Genomic DNA, 20,745 nt, shown 5'->3' with positions numbered 1-20,745 from the left:
CTGGCTTTCTTGCAGAGGTGCACGCAGCAATCATTGTTTACTGCGCTGGGGTGCAGGACGCGGGGACGAGGAAATTCGGAGACACAGAGATGGCTGACTGGCAGCCATCGCTGTTGCCACGCCCTTGCCTAGTGACTCCCTGAGACCCCGCCCCGCACAATCTACAAACCCACCCAAGCTCCATGCAGTGGCTTTTGCATATAAATGGTCTGCTCTATCGCAGCTTAACCTAACAAACTGCAGCTCTGGTTAAACAGCTCCAAAACCTCCAAACCCCAAGCAAAGAGGAGAAAACTGTAGTTCTCACTGTAGCTCCTGCTGGGTGGCCTCAGACAGTAGCTGACCTGCACGCCTTTGGAGATCCAGAAGTTAGTGTATCTAGTGGTCAGTGTGAGATGACACCAGATTTCAACTACTCACATCTGTAAGTGACACATTCAAGAGGCAGACTCAGTGAGCAACAAAGCCCCACTGAAGCAAGTCCTGCCCCATAAGTGTGTCTCCAGCACAGCAGTTCTTCCATTATAGACACAGCGGGTCCTCACAGCCAGTTGGCCTGGAGGTCAATTCCTCCCAGTGTACCAACAGCAATGAAGGCTTAACTACACCAAGACTTTGCACTCAGCCCACAAAGGGGTGCACCAAAAGTTTCCACCTCAGGTGATAGGCTGAACCGCTGGTCACTACCACACAAAGCCACTCCATCAACACAGGGAAGCAGCAAAATGCAGAGACAAAGAAACATGTCACGAATGAAAGAAATGGAGGAAAGCAAACTACTGGACATAGAGTTCAAAACCACATTTATAAGGTTACTCAAGAATCTTCTAAAAACCACCGAGAAACGTGATGAGACCTCTGAGGAGCTTAGTGTGACCTTCAAGGACCTTAATGAGAATGCCAAGAAAATGGAAAAGGACCAGTCAGAAATTAAGCATACACTGTCTGAAATAAAGAATATATAGAAACTCAACTGTAGATCAACGTACCCCAAAAATCAAACCAAAGATCTGAAATATGAGGCAACAAAAAACACCCAACCAGAAAAACAAAAAGAAAAGAGAATCCAAAAATATGGAGATAGTGTAAGGAGCCTCTGGGACAACTTTAAGCATACCAACATCTGAATTATTGGGGTGCCAGAAGAAGAGAGAGAGCAAAATACTGAAAACCTTTTTGAAGAAATAATGACTGAAAACTTTCCCTATCTGGTGAAAGAAATAGACTTACAAGTCCAGGAAGCGCACAGAACCCCAAACAAGAGGAATCCAAAGAGGACCACACCAAGACACATCATAATTAAAATGCCAAGGGCAAAAGACAAAGAGAGAATCTTGAAAGCAGCAAGAGAAAAACAGTTACCTACAAGGGAACACCCATACGACTGTCAGCGGATTTCTCAACAGAAACTATGCAAGCCAGACGGGAGTGGCAAGAAATATTCAAAGTAATGAACAGCAAGAACCTACAACGAAGATTACTCTACCCAGCAAAGCTATCATTTAGAATTGAAGGTCAGATAAAGAGCTTCACAGACAAGAAAAAGCTTAAAGGAGTTCATCACCACCAAACCAGTATTATATGAAATGCTGAAGGGTATTCTTTAAGAAGAGGAAGAAGAAGAAAAAGGTAAAGATAAAAATTATGAACAACAAAATGACAACAAATACATTCCTACCAACAAGTGAATGTAAAAATCAAATGAATAAAAAATCTGATGAACAGAATGGACTGATGAATATAATAGAATCAGGGACATAGAAAGGGAGTGGACTGACAATTCTCGGGGAAGGGGGTGTGAGGGGTGCGGGAAGAGATTGGACAAAAATCTTACACCTATGAATGAAGACAGTGGCGGGGGGTAAGGGCATGGGGTGGGGTGGGGAATCAGGTGGAGGGGAGCTATGGGGGGAAAAAAAAAGGAACACCTGTAATAATCTGAACAATAAAGATTTATTAAAAAAAAAAAAAAAGAAAGCAAAAAAGAAAGGAATCATTTATGTCCTATTTTCTGTATTTTAGCCTTTCATTGGTCATACGCCTTTCACATAATTATTACATCGTGTATGTGTACATGTACATGTATGTGTATATGTATATATATATTTGAGTTTGACCAGAATATCCTTGTTTACTTGTTCATTCTTCCTGACTTTCAGGGCAAGCTTTACCTCCTCTTTGACAACGTTTCTTATTTTTTCAATCAGAATTAGATAGGCCACCTCTCATGTTATTTGTATGCCTCTTTACTAATGCATTGATCACATTGTGTGTATGTGTTTCTGTCATTAGACTAAGAGCATGGACTGTATCAAAATCAATGTTGAATCACTAGTACCCTGGTACATAATAGGCTCTGGTAGATTTAAGGAATCGATTATTTTTGGCAATAGAGGGCACCATGGGTATATGATTTGTAAAATAGAAAACTTGTAGCAAAATTTCATATTTCTGAAGTTGCTGGTATTGTGGTGATGTATTTTAGAAGCAGAATAATGATATAGTGTCTGAGACCTGAATAAGAAAGAGTTGTGAGACCAAAGGACTTGTATGCATGCATATAATCCTAACCAATGGACACAGACAACACGGGGGTGAGGGCTTGAGTGGGGGGGTGGGAGGCAATGGGGCGATAAGGACACATATGTAATACCTTAATCAATAAAGAAAAAAAAAAGAGAAAGGGTTGTGAGGTTTTCAGGTTTGCTTATTTTATCCCTTTGCCCAACTCCATCATTTAATTAATCCCGTGTTTGAAGTAGGAAGGGAAAACTCAGTTTAGCTCTTGGTCCTTGGTCTTTTCTTCCCTTGGGCTAATTCAGACCAATTGAGACAGCTCTTTGCTAAGATTCTGAAAGGGGGAGAAAATGAGCCTTCAAGCCTATCTATATCTTTTTCTCCTTAGTCACATCCCTTGACCCTTGGGAATTCATCTATAATAATAAAAGTGTAATATGCTAATTAGACAGGACGTCCTTCTGGACGACCTTCCAGACGAAGCCGGGGCTGCGAGGGAAGCCTGGGTCCCGGGTTCCTGCCAGTGGCCGGAAGGAAGCCCGGGTCCCAGGTGCCAGAGGGAAGCTGGTGCCGGCATTCAGGGGGAAGGAAGGCCTACTCTTGCACGAATTTCGTGTATCAGGCCTCTAGTTAAATATACAGTAATTCTTTCTCTTGATTCTGGTTGATGCCAGATGATTTCTTGGCTTGGTGTGAGAGAGTTATATCAGTAAGGTCCCATGTGACTGAGTCAGATGAGGACTGACATCTTAACCATTGTATGGAGTTCACATTATGAACTTCCTAGGACAGTTATGAAAGGTAGTTTGCGGCTGTTTGTCCAGATCTGTAAGGATAGGAGAGAGTCATACAATTCACCACCTTTGACCTTCCCATATTTTTGTACTTGGGGGAAAATGCAAACCTAATCTATCAAAAGTCTACCATCACCTATCAAAGATGAGATAGACTATGTATTTTCTTTCAAGAATGATAATAAGAACCCAGGAATGACCATTTTGTCATCTTAACTCCTGGGGACAAAGTAGGGTGTCTGTTGAAGCTCCTGATTCAGAGTCTGTTCCCAATATTGCATCTATCCAAATGTCCTTAATCTGAACATTATGAACCTTCTATTTATCTATTGGGTCAGACATTTTCCCCTTAAGTTTTGGAAGGATGCTAAATTCCAAAATATTGAAGTTACTGAAAATGTGATCACCAATGACTTCTGAATAGTACTCTTTCTGCTTTAGTGACCATTTCTTTTATCGTTGTCTCTATTGCTAAATATCTTGCTATACTGACAAAATATTCTATTTTTTCTTTCTTTGCTTGTAGCTATCTTTTCAAAGTCTCTTTGATATTTTGTTGTATTCACTTTCTTCTATTATTAAAATTTAAAGTTGAATGAATATATATAACTAAATTATGTTCATATACAGGGTGGGACAAAAGTAGGTTTACAGTTGTATGGAAAATAGTACAATAGTCTATATCTATGAAAGCCTAAGCAACTGTTATGGCAGAATGAATGAAATGACTGGTTGCTGTGACGCACACTGAGCAGACAGGCAGGCAAGCAGTTAGGGGCGAGCAGGCACAGGAAGGCAGGCAAGCGGTTAGGGGCGAGCAGTCAGGCAGGTGAGCAGTTAGGGGTGAGCAGTCAGGCAGGCGAGTGGTTAGGGTGAGCAGGCAGGCAGGCAAGCGGTTAGGGGTGAGAGGCAGGCAGGCGAGTGGTTAGGGTGAGCAGGCAGGCAGGCAAGCGGTTAGGGGTGAGAGGCAGGCAGGCGAGTGGTTAGGGTGAGCAGGCAGGCAGGCAAGCGGTTAGGGGTGAGAGGCAAGCAGGCGAGTGGTTAGGGGCAAGCAGGCAGGCAGGCAGGCGAGCATTTAGGGGCAGGCAGGCAGGCAGGCAAAGTGGTTAGGGGCGAGCAATCCCGGATTGCGAGAGGGATGTCTGACTGCTGGTTTAGGCCAGATCCCTGCGAATTTCGTGCACTGGGCCTCTAGTAAATAATAATAATACAAAAATAAACTCTGAGCACTCTCCCTCCAGGTAGCATGCCATGCCTTTCCCTCCCCCCTCTTCTTCCCGAGTAGCACTTATCTCCTAAACTCCAAGGGACCCCATGAGACTTGCAATAAGTGGAGCAATGGGCAGTGGTAGCTCATTTTGGGCTAGCCCCCTGAACCTATTTCCAAGTCCACCTTCCCAGTGAGCCAAAGCAGCCCAGCCTAGGTTCTCCTGTTGCTTATTCTATGCCCTTCTCTGTTTTACTGTACTAAGTGTGTTTTTGTTGTGGTCAATAAATTCTTGCCTTGCTTTTCTAAAAAAAAAAGATAATAAACTCTGTTTCATGTATTCACAATTATAAACATACTTTTGGCCCACCCTGTATTTTAATTTACACATTATAAATGAACTTTTAAAATCCAGTGTAGCATATCATACTTGTGTTTACTACAAAAGCAAATAGTTTTTGCTTTTAGTGCAATATGTAATTTTCCTAAAATTCTTTACTATTTGTCTACCATATTATCTTTTAGGAAGCAAGAGAAGTTTCTACGTTCAATATATTAAACTTAAGTAAACTTGATTTATTTTTATTTTGAAGAAAATATTTTAAAACTTGTTTTGTAGGCCAACCTTATTCTGATCCAGCTCTTCCTCCACAAAGGCAAGACAGATTTTATTCTAATACTGGTAGACTCTCTGGACCCGCAGAACTCAGAAGTTTTAATATGCCATCACTGGATAAAGCAGGTAAGAAATACTTGTGTGTATGTATTAAAAATACTTTTTAGTAATGGTGGCAAATTAAAGAACTAGAAGCTGAACAAAGGACCATATAATTGCTGTCTGTGGTAGCCTTAGGGCCAAAATCTCTTTCCTGAAATTTTCCTGTTTTTATGTTTCTTGTTACTTTGTACACATCCGTGGCATCTACATATATTTGGTGATTGGTGTTTGGGCACCATAGGTTTACTCTGTGAACCTATGAAGGAAAATTTTACTCTGTTTCTTGATTAATTCTCTAATTTTTTCAGTAAATTTACATATATCCATTTTAGTAATCAGGGAAATTAGGTTTATGTAAATGGATATGTGAAAATTCATCAGAAAAATAATTTGAGTACATGCTCTATTGATGGACTGATCAATTATCTTATTTAAACATTTTGTACTTAGATTTATTTTTTTCGTTATTTTTATAAATTTAATAAATCTTTATTGTTCAGATTATTACAGTAGTTCCTCTTTTTCCCCCCATAGCTCCCCTCCACCCTGTTCCCACCCCACCCTCTGCCCTTACATCCCCCCACTGTCTTTATCCATAGGTGTATGATTTTTGTCCAGTCTCTTCCCGCACCTCTATACCCTTTTCCACTCGAGAATTGTCAGTCCACTCCCTTTCTATGCCCCTGATTCTATTATATTCCCCAGTTTATTCTGTTCATCAGATTTTTTATTCACTTGATTTTTAGATTCACTTGTTGATAGACATGTATTTATTGTTCATAATTTTTATCTTTACCTTTTTCTTCTTCTTTCTCTTCTTAAAGAATACCTTTCAGCATTTCATATAATACTGGTTTGGTGGTGATGAACTCCTTTAGCTTTTTCTTATCTGTGAAGCTCTTTATCTGCCCTTCAATTCTGAATGATAGCTTTGCTGGGTAGAGTAATCTTGGTTGTAGGTTCTTGCTATTCATCACTTTGAATATTTCTTGCCACTCCTGTCTGGCCTGCGTAGTTTCTGTTGAGAAATCAGCTGACAATTGTATGGGTGCTTCCTTGTAGGTAATTAACTGTTTTTCTCCTGCTGCTTTTAATATTCTCTCTTTGTCTTTTGCTCTTGGCATTTTAATTATGATGTGTCTTGGTGTGGTCCTCTTTGGATTCCTTTTGTTTGGGGTTCTGTGTGCTTCCTGGACTTGTAAGTCTATTTCTTTCACCAGGTGGGGGAAGTTTTTGGTCATTATTTCTTCAAAAAGGTTTTCAGTATCTTGCTCTCTCTCTTCTTCTGGCACCCTCATAATTCTGATGTTGGTACGCTTGAGATTGTCCCAGAGGCTCCTTACACTATCTTCAAATTTTTGGATTCTTTTTTCTTTTTGCCTTTCTGGTTGACTGTTTTTTGCTTCTTTGTATTTCAAATCTTTGACTTGATTCTTGCGGTCTTCTAGTCTACTGTTAGGTCTCTGTGTAATATTTTTTATTTCAGTCAGTGTATGTTTAATTTCTAGTTGGTCCTTTTTTTTTATATCCTCGAGGGTCTCGCTAAATTTATCGGCCTTTTCTAGGAAATTCTTGAAAAACCTTATAACTGTGGTTTTGAACTCTATATCCAGTTGTTTGTTTTCCTCCATTTCTTTCATTTGTGATCTGTTTCTTTGTCTCCACATTTTGGCTGCTTCCCTGAGTTGGTAGAATAGCTTTGTGTGGTAAGTATCCTCTAGGGCACAGTGGCTCAGCCTCCCCAGTTACCTGAGGTGGACACTCTTGGTGCACCCCTTTGTGGACTGTGTGCTCAGCCTTGTTGTAGTTAAGTCTTGATTGTTGTTGTTATCACTGGGAAAAATTGACCCCCAGGCCAAATGGCTGTGAGGATCAGCTGTGTCTACGCTGGGAGAACTTCTGTGCTGGAGACACTCTTATGAGACAAGACTTGCAAAATTGCAAAAGCCTCTCTGCTCAGCTTGGATGGGGTGGAGTTTCAGGGCGGAGCAGACAGCCTTGGTTTCCGGTCAGCCCTGCCCTACAAGGCCCCTGGGTCTCAGTATCCCTCAGTAATCGCTGCAAGCACCTCAGAGAGAAAACCGCCCTCGAGTTTCGCCCACTGCCAGACAGTCCAGTTTCTCCCCGAATGAGTCGGGGTTCCTAGAAACTTGCCCGGAACTGGAGTTCAGCGCAGTCGGGAGCTTCTGTCTCCCTCTCACTTTAGAAAGCCAGCCGTGCACTCAGCCTCCCGTGCATTCAGCAGTCAGTCCTCTCTGCGCATGCGTGCCTCCTGACCTCTGCCTTCTGCAGCTCCCAAGTCTCAGTGTGCTTTCTCTTTTCCTGCCAGTCCAGATTCCCCCTGAATGAGTCTGGTTTCCCAGCATTTTGCCCAGGACTGGAGTTCAGTGCAGTCGGGAGCTTCCTTCTCCCTCCCGCTTTTGAAAGCCAGCTGCGCACTCAGCCGCCCGCGCACACAGCCGCCTGTCCTCTCTGCGTGCGAGTCTCTGTACCTCAGCCTTTTGCAGCTTCTCTGAGTCTCATTGTGCTTTCCTCTTCTAGTTGTAGAATTTCCACTCAGCCAGCTTTCCTGTGGTTCTGGATAGTGTCCGTTTTGTCTTTTAGTTTTAGTTTTGATATTGTTGTGTGATGCAGCAGTTTAGGTGTTTACCTATGCCGCCATCTTGGCTTCTTTTTTGTAGTTAGATTTAACTAACATTTAATGAGGAACCTATTGTTTTTCAGGCATTCTTTTTCTTAAACCACCTCAACGCAACGCACTGAAGTTAGGAAATATAGTATATATCCAATGTATCCATCAGAAGTATATAACATTAAGAACATAAAAAGATTAAAACATCAGTAGAAAGTTAATATAAATATATTGGTAAAAGTTTTCTCAGGAAAGGGTATATGTTTGGGGGGAGGGCGTTATTTTTTTGAAGTGTTTATTATTTTAGAAAAGATTTTTGAATAATAAGCAAAGAACTAGATCTATGGCTTGGATTTTTATTATCTATAATAATAAAAGTGTAATATGCTAAATAGACCAGATATCCTTCCAGACGACCTTCTAGACGAAGCCAGGGCTGTGAGGGAAGCCTGGGTCCTTGGTGCCTGCCGGCGGCCGGAGGGAAGCCCAGGTCCCAGGTGCCTGCCGGCGGCTGGAGGGAAGGCCGGGTCCTGGGTGTCAGAGGGAAGCCGGTGCCGGCAGCCAGGGGAAGGAAGGCCTACTCTTGCACAAATTTCATGTATCGGGCCTCTAGTTAGTTAATGAATTCTTTTTGTTAGGTTTTTTAAATTGTTTTCCCCCATTAATTCAAGCTTAATAGAATGAAAATCCTATATTATAAAAGCCTAATATGCTAAGTGTCCGGTTGTCTGTTCAGCCAATCGAAGTGTAATATGCTAATGATATACTAAGTCCCCTCAACCGCTCGCTATGACATACACTGATCACCAGGGGGAGACAGTCGACTGGTCAACCAGTTTCTATGACATGCACTGACCACCAGGAGGCAGACACTCTTGACTAGTAGGTTAGCTTGCTGCTGGGGTCCAGTCAATCGGGACTGAGACGGGCCTGACATACCCTGGAGTCCTCCCATAGTCCCTCCCCACTGGCCAACCTCCCGCGTCTCTCCCCAGCCCCGATCATGCACCGGTGGGGTGCCTTGGTCTGGCCTGCACCCTCTCACAATCTGGGACCCCTCAGGGGATGTCCGAGAGCTGGTTTTGGCCCGATCCCGCAGGCCAGGCCGAGGGACCCCACTGGTGCATGAATTCGTGCACCGGGCTTCTAGTATATGTATAACTAAAGTGCTATTTAAAATTTTTTACATGTTCATTTTTTGGGGTATTTGAACAATATTTGATTAATCAGATATTTAAATGCTTATCATTTAGAAGGTGCTCTGCATGACATTGCAAACAATATAATTATAATAAGGTACAGTTTATTATAATTATACTAGTGGCCTGGTGCACGAAATTTGTGCACAAAATTCGTGCACAGGAGGGAGGTGTCCCTCAGTCCTTCCTGCACCCTCTTATCTGGGATCCCTCGGGGGATGTCTGACTGCCAGTTTAGGCCCGATCCCTAAACTGGCAGTCGGACATCCCTCTCGCAATCAGGGACCACTGGCTCCTAACCGCTCGCCTGCCTGCCTGCCTGATCGTCCCTAACCACTCTGCCTGCCAGCCTGATTCCCTCCAAATGCCTCCCCCACCAGCCTGCTCCCCCCCAGCTCTCCCCCCTTGCCGGCCTGCTCACCCCCAACTTCTTCCTTCCGCTGGCCTGCTTACCCCCAACTGTCCCCCCCGCCAGCCTGATTGCCCCCAACTGCCCTCTTCTGCCGGCCTGATCGCCCCTAACCACCTCTGCCTCGGCCCTGCCACCATGGCTTTGTCTGGAAGGACATCTGAAAGGTCTTCTGAAAGGTCTCTTGGTCTAATTAGCATATTATCCTTTTATTAGTATAGATAGATAGAGGCCTGGTGTACGGGTGGGGGCTGGCTGGTCTGCCCTTTGGGGGCGAGGCTGGCCTGAGTGAGGGGCTGGGCAGTTTGCAAGCCGACCATGTCCCCATCAGGGTCGGGGAGGGTGGTCTCTGCTGGAGGTGGGGCCAGCCTGAGCAAGGAGCTGATGGCTGTTTTCAGGCTGGCCACGCCCCCATCAGGGTGAGGGTCCCCGCTGGGGGTGGAGTGGGCCTGGATGACGGGCTGAGGGCCATTTGCAGGCTGGCCACGCCCCCATTGGGGTGAGGGTCCCCACTGGGGGGCATGGCTGGCCTGGGCGAGGGGCTGAGGGCCGTTTAGGGGCAGTTTGCAGGCCTACCAAGCCCCCAGCTTTTTCTGGAAGGATGTCTGGAAGGTCTCCGGAAGATCTCCTGGTCTAATTAGCATATTACTCTTTTATTAGTATAAATTAGTAATTAAATAGAGAAGAAAGACATGTATCTTTAATACTGGTGAGAATAGTAAGTCTCATTAGAGAATAGGCTGTTTTCATGTTCATCTAGTTGAAGGATCAAGGAAAAGTCCATGAAGGAGGTGGCATTTGAGCTGTTGTTGAGGGAATTTGAAAAATTAATTGGGAGGTGGGTGTCTGCACTAATAATAATGAACAGCATGCAAGGCAAACATAAAGAGGAAAACGACAGCATGAGTCATTTGGTTAATGGCTGTAAAACTGAGATATTAATCACTTGACAAGGCCTCATGAGGACTAAATGCGTTAATGTGTGTGGAAGTGTTTTGTGAACAGAAGAGTTTTATATAAACGTAACATATTACCATTGATTTGTCAGTATTTGGTATTTACACAAAGGAGAATGGTGAGAGACATGGTGGAAACACATTGACTAACACTAGTGCTCAGTAATCATTCATTGAATGAAAGTGAATTATCTCATTTAATTTTTACAATGAACCTATGAAGTTGACATTAGTGTCCTCATTTTATAGGTAAAGAAACTGAGGCTCCAAAAGGTACACAAGATCTCAGGATAGGAAGTTTCTGAGGCAGGATTTAAACCCATGTCTGTCTGACTTAAGCCATGGTTTTGATCCCTATACTTTATTGAAATGAGAGGGTAGTGGACCCAGCCATTGAGGCACTAAATGTTTATAGAATGCTTACTGTATGGCAGGCATTATGGAAGTTGCTCTATTTCAGGGTTGGACAGGAGCTCAGCATTCCTTACACTTTGAGGTTTAGCAAAGGCATATAGCACTTGTATGACAGTGACAAAGTAATGAGTACACAATGTTATGAGAGCATATGGAGACTCACCAAGATGAAGTGTTAGTATTTTGTGCATGGGATAATCAAGAAAATCTTGGCGGAAGTAAGCTAAGAACTAAAGGAGGAATTGGCTGGACCAAAAGGATGGTGATAATGATTTAGAAGAGAATAGCATCTTTAAAGATTTAGAAGTAAGAGTGTTTAGTAAGTTATGGCTGCAACATCAAGTGTGAGTCCAGGAATATTGAAACAATTGGTGAAGAGGTAAGTAGTGCATAGGGTTTTCAGGGTCTTGCAAACCTGTTCAGAAATGTGGACCTTATTCACAGGATAAACACATTAAAGAATTTTAAACAGGGAAATAATATAATCAGACCTGCATTTTAGAGGAATTACTGTGATTGTATTATGGCAAATAGATTTGGAGGGAGTGATTAAGATTGGAGACAGGGTAACTTTTTAGGAGACTTACGATAGGAATCTACATGAGTGATGGTGGTGATTAGCAAAGGGGATAGATAAATGGGACTAAACAGAGAAAATAGAATTGGAAGGATATAGGATTGAAGGCATGTGGGAGTGAAGAAGAAGGAATCTTGGCTATGTCATCTGGGCCATTCATTTTTCTGAGACAAGGAACAAGGAACAGTAGGAACTTTGACAAAAAGATTGTAAGCTACAGTTTGAAGTTACAAAATTAGCAGCACCTGTGATATACCTCCATGAATATTCAGATTGGCAGTTCAAGCTTTCAAGTCCTAAGGGAAATAGCTAGGTTGGAATTACACATCTGGAAGTCAGTAGTAGTACACATCAAATTAAAAATGTAGCAGTAGAGGGGATTTCTCAAGGAGAGAATTAGGATAGGCCAAAGGTGGAACTCTGAGGAGATCACCCTGTAAGGATGGTCCAAGGTAGTGGATTCCACCAAAGAGACTGAAGAGCAGCAGCTAAAAAGAAGAGATGGATAGAAGGAAGGATGACACAGAAATTAAAGACTGAGAGGATTTAAAGAGGGAGGGAGTGCCTGGCTAGTGTGGCTAACTGGTTGAGCATCGACCTATGAACCAGGAAGTCACGGTTTGATTCCGGTCAGGGCACATGCCCGAGTTTCGGGTTCAGTCCCCCAGTAGGGGCTATGCAGGAGGCAGCCGATAAAAGATTCTCATCATTGATGTTTCATTCTCTCCCTTTCCTTCCTCTCTGAAATCAATACAAAAATATTTAAAAACCTAAGGAGGGAGGAGTAGTCAACAATGGTGAGAAATAACAAGGATTAAAGAGGCCTATTTTAATTTGCAGAAAAAAGATTTTTTGATTTTGGGGAAAACAGTTTCAATAGACCAGTTGATGTTGCAAGTAGATTTCAGTAAAATGAGAACAAAATGGGAGGAATTCTGAACTATATGTATAGAATAATTCTTGATTGTTAAGGGGAGAGGAAGCTAGCTGTAAGGGGATTCTCTTTTTCTGTCTCATTTAAAAAATAGTTTTAGTGATTACAGAGAGGAAGGGAGAAGGAGAGAGAGATAGAAACGTCAATGATGAGAGAGAATCATTGATTGGTGCCCCTGCACACTCCCACTGGGGATTGAGCCCACAACCCAGGCATGTGCCCTGACTGTGAATCGAACCTTGACCTCCTGGTTCATAGGTTGATGCTCAACAACTGAGCTGTGCTGGCTGGACTGCTGTCTCATTTTTAGATAATAATTGGGACAGACTTGCAAAAAGGGAGGAGCAAGGCAACAGAGAGAGGAAAATCCCTGAGGAAGCTGGAGGGGAAGGATTCTGAGCACAGAATCAGGGTTATAGATTGTTTAGAGGGATCCTTTTCCATTATAATAGGAGGAAAGATCATAGGAATATAGTTGCTATTATGTTTATATGTTTGATTACAAAAAGTTAAGGAAGTTTCTAAGTGACTGGTATAGTAGGTTTGAGGAGAATGGAGGTTTAAAATTGCTGAGGAGAAAACCGGCTTAGAAGACATAAAACTAGGCAGAGGGCAGCTGGACGTATGGCTGGAGATCTATCAGCCTGTAGTGATACTCGGCTTTGGTTTATTTCTCCCCCAGAAGTGCTAAGTAGCTCAGGTATAAGAAGAGTGGAATTAGAACTGGATTAATCTAGGCTGGAATGTTCTCAGAGACTAAGTAGTTCTTGATAACAAAGTTCAGGAACATTTATTTAGAAACAGTGGCTAAATTCATGGAGGATTGAGCCTGCAGCTGAGGTACATGCCCTTGACTGGAATTGAACCTGGGACCCTTCAGCCCACGGGCCGATGCTCTATCCACTGAGCCAAACTGGACTGGGCACTCTAGTCTGTGCTTCTTGATGGAGGAATAAGGAAGGAAGGGTAAGAGGAAAGAAAAGAAGGAGCAAAGGGGAGAGAGAGGTAAGAAAGGAAGTAAGGCTGGAGAAAAATGAAGGAAGGAAAAGAATGGAGGGATAGAAATGCTACTTCCTAGAAGTCTCCTCATGAGGCTGCTTGTGGCAGGATTGCCTCGGGATAAGCTGCCGTATGCCTTTGTAGAACGCCGAGTCTACCGAAATTCCCAGGGACCTCAAGCTGCTCTTGTGGCCCTAATACAGGGTGCTGGTGTCAAGCTGGTTTATGTGCTGACGTGGGGAGTGGGAAAGTGTCAACATCCTTTGTGATCTGGGGCTATTCTAGGAATAGGGTGATAAGGCATGCGTTTGTCATAGTTTAATAACTTTTATGTCTAGATGGGCCAAAGTCTTCAGAAATGGAATCCAGTGGAAATGATAGCAAAGACGATCTTGGTGTAAGTACTGAAAGTGGAATTTTATTCATTATTTAGGAGCTTTCTAATCTCTTGGTTTACTAGAATAGAAATTTAGCTAGCAATCTATTTTTTTATATAAAGGTGTTTCATTCATTTTGACAAATATATGGACTTTTTACTTAGCATTATAGCTGTTTCTTTTCTGGAACGTACCTGATGGTGAGAAAATACAACTTACAGACTGTAACGTGTCTACAAACAAGAGGCTTGAGTTAGTGTACTATAGTTAAATAAGAATTTGGATTTTCCCTCTTGGACTTTTATTTAAATGTTTTAAAGTACATTTTTGTTACTATGTTTACAATTTTGGTTTTGGCCATCTTATGTTGAAATTACAAACATAAGCATCTTTTTTCAGTATGTACTTGATAAAAGAATGTATATTTTTGTACTCTTGGTCTATTCTGTCATGTCTTTAGTAAGAATATTACTTTGTTGGTTCTATTGAGTTAATAAAATATTTGTGATGGCAAAAATCCATCAGATAGAAAATAGTCTTTTATTGGAGCTTTTTAAAGACTATCATGAAGTACTTTCTGCCTAGGTGCTTCAGGTTTTCTAAGCCTAAGATTTTTGGGAAAATGATTGCAAATTTTGCTCTTATTTTTAGTGACTGCCATATGTCAATTTGTTATAGAATTTAAATGTGCCTGATGCATCTCTCCCCACCAAAAGTGAAGCAGCTGGCCCTGGCTTTGTTCCTCCAGTCAGAGGCCCATTGTTTCCAATGGATGCAAGGGGCCCGTACCTGAGAAGAGGTCCTCCTTTTCCTCCACCTCCGGGAAGCATGTATGGCGCTTCCCATGATTATTTTCCTCCAGGAGACTTTCCCGGTCCACCACCTCCTCCATTTGCAAGTATGCTTTTTTTTTTTTTTAATTAATGTGTGTTTTTATAGAGTAAATAACATATATTAAGTCTACTTCCTATTCATGTGGTACTACAGTGGAGGAAAACCTTTCTCACATTCTGTGAGTATACCATTACTTTTCAGTATTGGGAAGGCAGCCAACCATCAGTAGACTGTAATGAGTTTCAGCTTGATTCATCTCAATACTGTGGAAGAATTTCTGTATTTCACTTGTCAAGAAAATCATTGGCTTTTTGCTTCAGTCTTATGTTAAGACTGAAATTATTTGTATCTTATTTGATAGAAACTGGTTACTATGCCATTTAGTAAAAATAATTACATTTTATATTTTAGCATTAAAATTACTGGCTAACATTTTTAAAGTCATTTTTTAAAAGTAGTTCTCATTTAAAACTTAAAATGTGTTTGGACTAATTGTTGAATTTATTGAAATTCTTTCACAGCCTCACATCAGAAAGATTGAATAATTTATTGCTTTTATATCTATACATTGCCATTTAGAACTGTAGTTTTCTATAGAATAGGTACATAATTACCAAACACTAGGCAGAAGCCTATTATTTGCCTGGTGTGGTCATTGCCTTCCATCATTCCTTCTGTATGTTAAGGTGTGAATTAAAATTAACTTCTTTTGGGGAATTTTAAGACAGTCTCTGATATAGCTGTAAATGTTTTATGATATCATCAAATTGGAACTGGGAATTATTAGTCTGAATTTTCAGTCCAGTGAAAATTGTATTACATGGAAACTTTTTAAAAGTAAGTTTGTATAGTTTGAAGTAATTCTTTTTTAAAAGTGTTAAGATGTTAGATTTTCATAAGACAAAATTTGGGTCTAAAATTTATGATATTCCCTTTAATCATGTGTAGTTAAAGAAAGTATGTTTATCTCAATGGTGTAAAGATTTATTTGTTAGATCAAGTAATAATTCTGCTGTCAATTTTTTAATGTAAAGATTGGAAGTTATAAGCTAATGATTTATTAGGGCTTCAGTACAGGTGGTTAAAGTTAAAAATGTCTTTTATTAATCTCTTTGAACAGTGAGAAACGTCTACTCACCGAGAGCTTTTCCTCATTATCTTCCCCCAAGAGCTGGATTTTTCCCCCCACCCCCTTCCTCACATCCAGAAAGTAGAAGTGAGGTCCCATCAGGGTTGAGTCCACCTTCAAATGAGCCTACTACTGAGTGAACATCCAGAACCACAAGAAACTTGACAATATTTTTGGTCTCTCTTCAAAAGCAATTATTTTTCTTTATTTTATTTTATTTTTTTAATTAAAACAATTGGGGTGACATAAGATTATATAGGTATCAAGTGTACATTTCTCTGATACATGATCTGTATCAAAAGTAATTTTGATTTCTCTCATTTTCAGTTTAAGTAACAGCTGTTACTTAAGTGACTATACTTACGCTCAAATTAGAGCTTAATGGAACTACATTCTCAGGATAGTATTTTGTAAATAAAGATGATTTAAATATGAATTTTATGAGTAAATTATTTCCATTTTATTTTATTCTACATAGTATAATTATTTTAATTTGGTTAACGAATCCACTATCACATAAACAATAATGGGAGTTTCCTTTATGTAATCTTGCAATTGGGGATGTTTTAAACTCCAAAGGCTGTGTCTTTATGCCAAGAACTGCATTTACTATGGTTATAGACAAATGTGAAAGTAACTTATACTTCATTAAATAAATTTTAATTGATTTAAAGACTTGTTTGACATTGATAATAAAGTCAGCTAGTTTTGTCATAAATATGGTTACATTAGTTTTTTTCTTTCTCCCAGTAGCTTTGAGGCTCACAATTAATGCTTTATTATGGGTCTTTTCCATTCAGTTATCTTACCAAAAGTGTGCCCTATATCTCGCAAATAGATGTGAATAACCTGATGCAACAAATTAATATACTTTTAACGGTCAAAATTTATTATATTTTAAAGAAAACCAGGATATTATCTAATGGTAAATTTCATTGGTTTCCTTATTTTATTTCTTTTCTTCATTTGTAAGATATTTACTGTTTTTAGTGGGGAATGTTGAGTTTATTATAGGATAACTATACTGAGGCATTGTGTCATCATATTGAGCTTTGGACTCAATTATCTTGAGAATGTTTCCCTAATTAAGGTTTATATTCTGTTAGTCTTCTTGCACATTACTATGATTATGAAAGGGTAATAAATATTACAATCCTCATATTAAGAGGCTGGTTGTTTCTAGTTGTTTACTTGGATTTTTTTTTGGTGCCAAAAGACAGATTAAATATTCTTGAGCAAAGCAATGATGCATTTGTAATTGGAACACTTCATGCCAGCCCAGGTGTTCTTTGGAACAGTGTTCTTGTGAGGTATTTCACTCCCTCTCCATTCTCATCCTGCCTTAGGAAAAAAAAAGTGTAAAAAGAAAGATTCTGTGTGAAATGCTTGAATAAAATATTAAGTAGAATGAGGACTGTAAAAGCATCATTACACTTAAAAGCCAGATTTCAGGGGGAAATAGAAACTACTTTTTAAAATGGTAAAGTGAAAAGAAGAAGAGAAACAGAAGAGGAATGATGCAGACAATTGCAGTCAAGTGAAATTTTGTTTGCTCTAGGATAAGGAAGACCAGTTTTGGCTTAAGTCAGAAGAGGAGAGAGGAGAAGGCAAATCAAACATAGTAGAGAGAGTGGTAATAGACTGAGGAAGCAAAGACTAGAGGAGGCAGGGAGAGCACTGGATGAAAGCATGGTGGAAGACAGAAAGACTTGACATGGGTTGAATAGTTTAAAATACTTTGGGGTTCTAGGAGAGAAACCAAGATGGCGGCATAGGTAAACACCTAAACTGCTGCCTCGCACAACAATTTCAAAACTACAACTAAAAGACAGAACGGACACCATCCAGAACCACAGGAAAGCAGGCTGAGTGAAAATTCTACAACTAGAAGGAAGGAGAAAAGCTCACAGAGAATTGGAGGTACGGCAAAGGGGCTTTGTGCGCGCAGAGAGGAAGGGCGGCTGAGAGCCTGGCTGACTTCCTCTGGCGGAAGGGGGAAGGAAGCCTCCGACAGCACTGAACCCCAGTTCTGACTGCACTGAACCCCAGTTCCGGGTGATCCCCTGGGGACCCACGCTCTTGTGGGGGGAGTCTGGACTCTAGGGCGGAGACTCGGAAGCCAGGGAAGGTGAAGGACTGAAAGTGCGCACACGCGCGCTCGCCGGTGCGCACAAAGGCTGCGGGGGTTGCCACAGGCTTTCCCTAGTGGAGGGGAGTCAGAGGATTCTGACTGCACTGAGCCCCAGTTCTGACTGCAGTGAACCCCGGTTCCAGGCGAGCCCCTGGGGACCCACGCTCTTGTGGGGGGAGTCTGGACTCTCGGGCGGAGACTCGGGAGCCGGGGAAGGCGGAGGACTGAAAGCGCACATGCGCGCAGGGGCGGGGCTGACAGGAAGCCAAGACTGAGACTCCACCCCATCCAAGCTGAGCACAGAGGCTATTGCAATTTGGCAAGTCTAATCCTATAGGGCTGTCTCCAGCACCGGGCTTCTCCCAGCATAGACACAGCTGATCCTTACAGCCAACTGGCCCGGAGGTCAATTCTTCCCAGTGATACCAACAACAATAAAGACTTAATTACAACAAGGCTGTACACACAGTCCACAAAGGGGTGCACCAAGAGTGTCCACCTCAGGTTAACTGGGGAAGCAGACCCACTGGGCCATATTGGAAACCTAGCACAAATATCTACCTTACCAACTCAGGGAATCAGTGAAAATGCGGGGTCAAAGAATCACACCACAAACGAAAGAAATGGAGGAAAACAAAAGACTGGATATAGAATTCAAAACCACCGTTATAAGACTTTTTAAGAATATCCTAGAAAAGGCCGATAAATATAACGAGACCCTCGAAGATATGAAAAAGGACCAACTAGAAATTAAACATACACTGACTGAAATAAAAAATATTATACAGAGACCCAGAAACAGAATAGAGGAACACAAGAATCAAGTCAAAGAATTGAAATACAAAGAAGCAAAAAACACTCAACCGAAAAAGCAAAAAGCAAAAAAAAAAATCCAAAAAGTTGAAGATAGTGTAAGAAGACTCTGGGACAACTTCAAGCGTACCAACATCAGAATTATGGGGGTGCCAGAAGAAGAGAGAGAGCAAGATACTGAAAACCTATTTGAAGAAATAATGACCGAAAACTTCCCCCACCTGGTGAAAGAAATAGACTTACAAGTCCAGGAAGCCCACAGAACCCCAAACAAAAGGAATCCAAAGAGGACCACACCAAGACACATCATAATTAAAATGCCAAGAGCAAAAGACAAAGAGAGAATATTAAAAGCAGCAAGAGAAAAACAGTTAATTACCTACAAGGGAGCACCCATACGACTGTCAGCTGACTTCTCAACAGAAACTATGCAGGCCAGACGGGAGTGGCAAGAAATTTTCAATGTGATGAATAGCAAGAACCTACAACCAAGATTACTCTACCCAGCAAAGCTATCATTCAGAATTGAAGGGCAGATAAAGAGTTTCACAGACAATAAAAAGCTAAAGGAGTTCATCACCACCAAACCAGTATTATATGAAATGCTGAAAGGTATTCTTAAAGAAGAGGAAGAAGAAAAAAGTAAAGAGAAAAATTATGAACAACAAATACATATCTATCAACAAGCGAACCTAAAAATCAAGTGAATTAAAAACCTGAGGAACAGAATAATCTGGTGAATATAATAGAATCAGGGGCATAGAAAGGGAGTGGACTGATAATTCTCAGGGGGAAAGGGGTATGGGGGGTTCATGAAGAGAATGGACAAAAATCATATACCTATGGATGAGGACAGTGGGGGGGAGGTAAGGGCAGAAGGTGGGGTGGGAAATGGGTGGAGGGGAGCTATGGGGGGAAAAAGGAGAAATAATTGTAATAATCTGAATAAAGATTTATTAAAATACTTTGGGGTTCTAGAATAAATGAATATATTTAGCTTTAAAATATATTTTTATTAAAGTAACTAGAGGCCCGGTGCACAAAATTCGTGAAGGGGGGGCGCGTTGTCCCTCAGCCCAGCCTGCACCCTCTCCAATCTGGGACCCCTCAAGGGATGTCCGACAGCAGTCCCGGTAGCATCGGGCCTAAACAGGCAGCCGGACATCCCTCTCACAATCCAGGACTGCTGGCTCCCAACTGCTTGCCTGCCTGCCTTCCTGATTGCCCCTAACCGCTTCTGCCTGCCAGCCTGACCACCCCCTAACCACTCCCCTGCCAGCCTGATTGCCCCTAACTGACCTCCCCTGCAGGCCTGGTCACCCCTGACTACCCTCCCCTGCAGGCCTGGTCATCCCTAACTGCCCTCCCCTGCCAGCCTGGTTGCCCCCAACTACCCTCCCCTGCAGGCCCAGTCACCCCCAACTTCCCTCCTCTGCTGGCCTGGTCACCCCTAACTGCCCTCCCCTGCTGGCCATCTTGTGGCGGCCATCTTGTGTCCACATGGGGACAGGATCTTTGACCACATGGGGGCAGCCATCTTGTGTGTTGGAGTGATGGTCAATTTGCATATTACTCTTTTATCAGGTAGGATATAACCAAATGGGAATATATCAAATAGTAGTATTTTAGGATGATTAGCAAGTTTGCCCCATTTATTCCTTATCCTCAGTTATATTTCCTGGTTAGTTTCTCTATTAACTCTTTTTCACTATTTAATTCTGGTTATTTTAAGATTTTAGAAGATATGCTTATATCTCTAATCTCTGATTTATTGATTTATTAAATTTATCAGTTTGTGTATTAATTCCTTAAGATGAAAAATTGGGACTTACTACACCTATACTGTTTACATCCCTATTTTTCTTTCCTCTTCATGTTTGATATTTACCCAAATTAACGTTTTCTGTTGTTACTTTGTAATTTTAATATATTTAAACCTCAATTAGTACTCCTTCCCTTTATTCTGCCTCTCTTCTTTCCCTACCTTGACCAAAATTCCTAGTTTCTCCTAGCTATATATTTATACCTTCAAGGTTGCTAATATATTATGCCTACAGCATAACCTCTTTTCTATACTTAGTCCATAGTTGATCTACAATTTGAAA

General features: G+C 41.4%; 1 protein-coding gene across 8 annotated transcripts in view; it reads left to right on the top strand.

Moving 5' to 3' along the window:
* Positions 1-17,184, top strand: part of MIA2 (MIA SH3 domain ER export factor 2) — a 139,970-nt gene extending 122,786 nt beyond the window's left edge. For 5 of the 8 annotated variants that reach the window (XM_080640859.1, XM_080640858.1, XM_080640861.1 and 2 more), the window contains 4 exons: positions 5,138-5,260; positions 13,695-13,753; positions 14,412-14,631; positions 15,688-17,102. In XM_080640859.1, the coding sequence (XP_080496985.1) occupies positions 5,138-5,260; positions 13,695-13,753; positions 14,412-14,631; positions 15,688-15,836 (551 nt within the window). In that variant the 3' untranslated portion in view covers positions 15,837-17,102. Of the gene's footprint in view, positions 1-5,137; positions 5,261-13,694; positions 13,754-14,411; positions 14,632-15,687 lie in introns of all 8 variants that reach the window. The other 3 variants (XM_080640863.1, XM_080640864.1, XM_080640862.1) reach the window with 2 other exon arrangements.
* Positions 17,185-20,745: the final 3,561 nt, after the last annotated feature.

This window comes from Plecotus auritus (assembly GCF_963455305.1).
Source record: "Plecotus auritus genome assembly, chromosome: 1".
Taxonomy (NCBI): domain Eukaryota; kingdom Metazoa; phylum Chordata; class Mammalia; order Chiroptera; family Vespertilionidae; genus Plecotus; species Plecotus auritus.
This window is presented reverse-complemented; position numbering and strand designations above follow the sequence as displayed.